Consider the following 4,990-nt stretch of genomic DNA (forward strand, 5'->3'; position numbering starts at 1 on the left):
AAAAATTCTTTTTGGATCAATTTACATATATCTCTCTTTGGATATTATTATTGCCGTATACAAATATTATGGCTAAAAAATTTAATATGAGGTTAGAATGTGATATTTTTAAGTTTATTATTATTTTTTGTTTTTACAAAAATATGGGGATGTTTGACTTTGCGAAAAAAATAAAATTAGAGGGTCTGATGTTAATTTTTTATTTAAAAAAAAAAACAGAAATTAAAAAGTTCGATTTCAATGTAAATATATTTTAAAATTTTAAAAATTTCAAACCAAAAGATCCAATTTCTTTTTCTTTTCAGATCGGTGGGTAAGATTTCTGCATATCACTATACATATGATAGTATCCAAAAGATATTGGAGCAATTGATTTCTCTCTCTCTCTCAATATATATATATATATATATATATATATATATATATATATATATATATATATATATATATAATAGTTGTGCAATTCATTATTATTCTACTATTATAATTTTGCATTACACACATTATTTGTGCATCATTTTAAAAAAATTTCTCCAAATATTACTATTGACACTTATTCCCATGAGGTTAATAACCAAGAACAGAACTAGATGAATATTAAAAAAATAAAAAATAATTTTATAATAAAATAAAATTAAAATAAAAATTTAAATAAAAAGTAAACTAAATTTTGTATCTAATTTATATAAAAAAAATTAAAATTTAGGAGGTTATTGTCCTCCTATCTCACTATAAGATTCCAGCTCTGTTAATAATTTAATTGGTATTTTCAAAATGTTCAAATTAACTCGACTTTTAATGGTAATATGAAATTATTGTTCGTGTACCATTAACTATTTTCTAATTCGAATTTATGATATTGTCTGCAAACGAAATTAAATTTATATTTTATACATACATATTTTGGCATTTTTCTCTGCTATACTAATTTTTAAAGCTACTTGCTTTTCCCATACAAGTGCGGGCATGCTTTATGTTTTTGTAATACAACATGTATATATATATATATATATATAAGTAATAATCCTCTAGGGATATGGGTTCTACAATTTTATACTACTTCCCCAAACGCATATTCTTTTTATTATGCTCATTATTTTCGGACAACAGTGGACTTATTGAAATTACAAAATTGTATTTGGATTCATATGTGTCTATGTTTTCAGAGTTAATTATTAAAATACTATATTTTCTAATCATTTATCAACGTATTACCGTTTTATTACATTGACATTCTTTTTGTCATGCTGGCTAAGATGCTTCAGTGAATCTAGCGTGTTCTTGTCATGTGCCACTTAATAACAAGATGCCTCTCAATCCCTTTAAATTATACTTCATACTCTAATTATTGGACTACTCTTTTTTTTCCCTTATATTATTTATTGTGTTACATAAAAAATAATAAATAAAAATGTGACTTCATAATATAAAGTATCGGACAAGACCGTAGTAAACAGTATCTCATATTAATATTTGATTAAATTAAAATTTATTTGGATAAATTTTAAAAAAATTGAATTATTTTTTTAAATTAAAAAAAATAATTTTACGTTTAGATATTTCGTATAAAAGTAACCCACCCTTAAATAATCATTCGTTTTTGGATAAGTTTTGAAGAATTTGTTAAGGCTCTCCACAAATAACAGTTTTAAATTCTTTATCATATGTCTAAGATCCATTTTTTCCCTATATTTTGTAAAAAAAAATTTGCTATTTAATTTTAAAAAAGTCGCACCATTAAACCTTTACGTTGTAATGTATCCTAGCTAGCTACAAGTCCAAGCAATTAGAGAATTTTGGAATTATGACCGTTAAGTCTTGTTCTTGTTCTTGTTCTTCTTTCTTGTAGTCAGATTATAGTAGAGTAGATTAATAGTTTAACAGCATGTATAACAAGCTGTCCCACTTAGTAAATTAACATCAGTATTAGTTAGAGTAGAGTAAGGAATTTATTCAGGCAGTTATCAAATGTGTGGCTCACATTGAATGTATATATATCAGTTTACAATAATGAAATCACACTTTTTGCCTCTCTTTGCTATTTCACATTTTCTGAGTCTCCCTCTCTTGCGTGGAGTAACTCCTCTGCCTCACCACCACGCTCTGCAACCGAACAGAGTTTCCACACGGTGCGGTGAGCGTGGAGTTGCAAAAAGAGTGTAACCACCCTGCGCAAGATCACATCTTTGAGGAGATTTGTGTGAAGTAGTGCTTACACGATTCGATCATCAATGGAATCGAACGTGCATGACGGAGAGGCGAATTCGGAGAACCAAGCATTCTCGGCGAGCGATATGCAGAAATTCGCACGCATGATGGCCCAATTCAACGCGTTTCAAGCACAAGCATCAAGATCCAACACGAATTTGCTGCAAGATTCGTCTAGTCACTTCTATTTGCACCCTAGTGAAACTCCTGGAATTTCACTCACCGATGCTCCATTAACCACCTCGAACTACCATTCGTGGTCAAGGTCAGCGACACTTTCACTCAATGCGAAGAACAAACTCCAATTTATCGACGGAACCCTAGTGAAGCCAGAGAGGAACGACCCTTCCTTCGGAGCCTGGGATCGCTGTAATACATTTGTTCTGTCATGGCTACACAGATCTCTCAGTCCAGAAATTCTCCAGAGCGTCTTATGGTGCAACAACGCTTACGAGCTATGGATGGACCTGAAGCACAGATTCGATCAAGGGGACTTGTTCAGAATAGCAGATCTGGAAGAAGAATTGTTTTCGTTGAGACAAGGTGAACTCACCATCACTTCTTACTATACTAAGTTGAAGAGTATTTGGGAGGAATTAGATGAGTTTAGACCTATTGCAATGTGTTCTTGCCTTCATAACTGTGAATGTGGAAAGAATCTAGAAATGATTAAAGAGTACAGAGAGCAGTCCCATGTAATTAGGTTCCTTCGAGGATTGAATGATCAATACGCGAATGTACGTTCCCAACTCATGCTTGTAACATCCCCCCAACTGTAGCAGCAGCCTTCTCCTCGCTTTTACAGCAAGAGAGACAATTGATGCACTCAATAGATCCTGAAGTAAGAATAATGGCAAATGCTGTCAATACGAATGCATTTGGAACTTATCAGAACAATGGAAGTAGTTCAATTAGAGGAAGAAGTAGGGGCCGTGGGGGCAGAGGTAAAGGGCATGGCCGAGGAACACCAAAATTGTGCTCTCACTGTGGCAAGAATGGTCACCTAGTAGACACCTGTTATTACAAGCATGGATTCCCACCACACATGCAAAGGAATCAATTCAAAGGGAATACTGATGGCCCAAGTGCCATGAATTCAGTAAATTCCATAACTGCTGCGTGTAATGAAGAGAGCAGCATTGAACCTTTAATCCAGAAGGATGAAAGAGTCAGTCTTGATGGGTTGTTTTCAGATAAGCAAAAGGAAGCCCTATTTGCCTTGTTCCAACAACAATGTAGTGACCCCCCAAATAATGGGAATTTGGCATCTGTACATGCACCATCCGCAGGTACCTTCTATCTTTTATCAATTTCCAGCCATATTTTAAATTGTCATGACTGGATTTTGGATACAGGAGCTAGTGCTCATGTGTCATTCTCACTCAATTTCTTTCAATCTGTTAAAACAATAAAACCTGTTCAAGTCATAATGCCAAATGGTTCTAAAGTTGTCACAACCATTTGTGGGACAATTTTCTTTTCAGCAAGCTTCTACTTGACTGACGTCTTATATATCCCTACTTTCAAGTATAATCTCATTTCAATTTCAAAAGCAGCTGATGCACTTTCTTGTTCCTTTTTGTTCAATGCACATGATTGTGAGATTCAGGAGCGACTTACCTTGAAGACGATTGGAGCTGCTGATCAAAAGGGGGGATTGTATACAATGCGGATCAAACCTGTTTTGGCAGCAGCACCGGAACTGATGCATACAATAAAGGGTGATGTAGCTAAATCTGTGACTCCTATACACACACACAATATCATTCATACATTAGATGATGCAACACTTTGGCATCATCGTTTAGGACATATCTCATGTAATAAGATACAACAAATGAAAGTTGCATATCCATTCATTACATATCATAATAGTGATGTACCATGTTCTCCATGCCACTATGCAAAGCAAAAACGCTTGCCATTTAATGAAAGTCACACCAAATCTGAAAATGTTTTTGATCTAGTGCACATGGACATTTGGGGACCTATAGCTATACCATCTATTTCAGGCCACAAATATTTCCTCACAGTGGTTGAAGACAAAAGTAAATTTACTTGGCTATTTTTTTTGAAAAACAAATCTGAAGTCAAAAAATTGATTGAAAATTTTGTCAAACTTGTTGAAACTCAACACAATAAAGTCATTAAGTGCATTCGATCTGATAACGGTCAAGAATTTTTGATGCCCTCCTTCTACCAAACCAAGGGTATTCTACACCAAACCAGCTGTGTGGAAACTCCACAACAGAATGGGGTGATAGAAAGGCGACATCAAGAAATCTTGAACGTAGCCAGGACACTCATCTTTAATTCAAACTTACCACTTTGTTTTTGGCACTATGCCGTGGCTCATGCCGTCCACATTTTAAATAGAACACCTCACATTAAGATAGCACCTTGTAGTCCCTATCAGATCTTATATAATACCTTACCGGATATTAAACACCTCAAGGTATTTGGCTGTTTGGTTTATGCATCAACTTTGGTTTCTCGTAGAAGAAAGCTTGACGCTAGAGCTAGAAAATGTGTTTTCCTAGGATTTAAGTCAGGAACCAAAGGATATGTTCTGCTAGACACAAAAACCCGAGAAATAATAATCTCAAGGAATGTGAAGTTTTATGAACAGTTCTTCCCTTTCAAAAATACCGCTGATCCCATTTCTTTAAAAATGACTACTAACTATCAGTCACATGAACATGATGATCCTTTTCTCTACCATGATCCCACTTCGCATCCCTGCACTAATACACAGCGGCTGGATAATATGGTGCTGCCAGCA

At 34.2% G+C, this 4,990-nt stretch overlaps 1 protein-coding gene across 1 annotated transcript; it reads left to right on the top strand.

Moving 5' to 3' along the window:
• Positions 1-2,231: 2,231 nt before the first annotated feature.
• LOC112749096 (uncharacterized) lies at positions 2,232-2,987 on the top strand. The gene has a single exon (XM_025797362.1). The coding sequence runs from the start codon at positions 2,232-2,234 to the stop codon at positions 2,985-2,987; it is 756 nt and encodes a 251-aa protein (XP_025653147.1).
• Positions 2,988-4,990: the final 2,003 nt, after the last annotated feature.

The sequence above is a fragment of the Arachis hypogaea genome, chromosome 15 (genome assembly GCF_003086295.3).
Source record: "Arachis hypogaea cultivar Tifrunner chromosome 15, arahy.Tifrunner.gnm2.J5K5, whole genome shotgun sequence".
NCBI classification, from domain to species: Eukaryota; Viridiplantae; Streptophyta; class Magnoliopsida; order Fabales; family Fabaceae; genus Arachis; species Arachis hypogaea.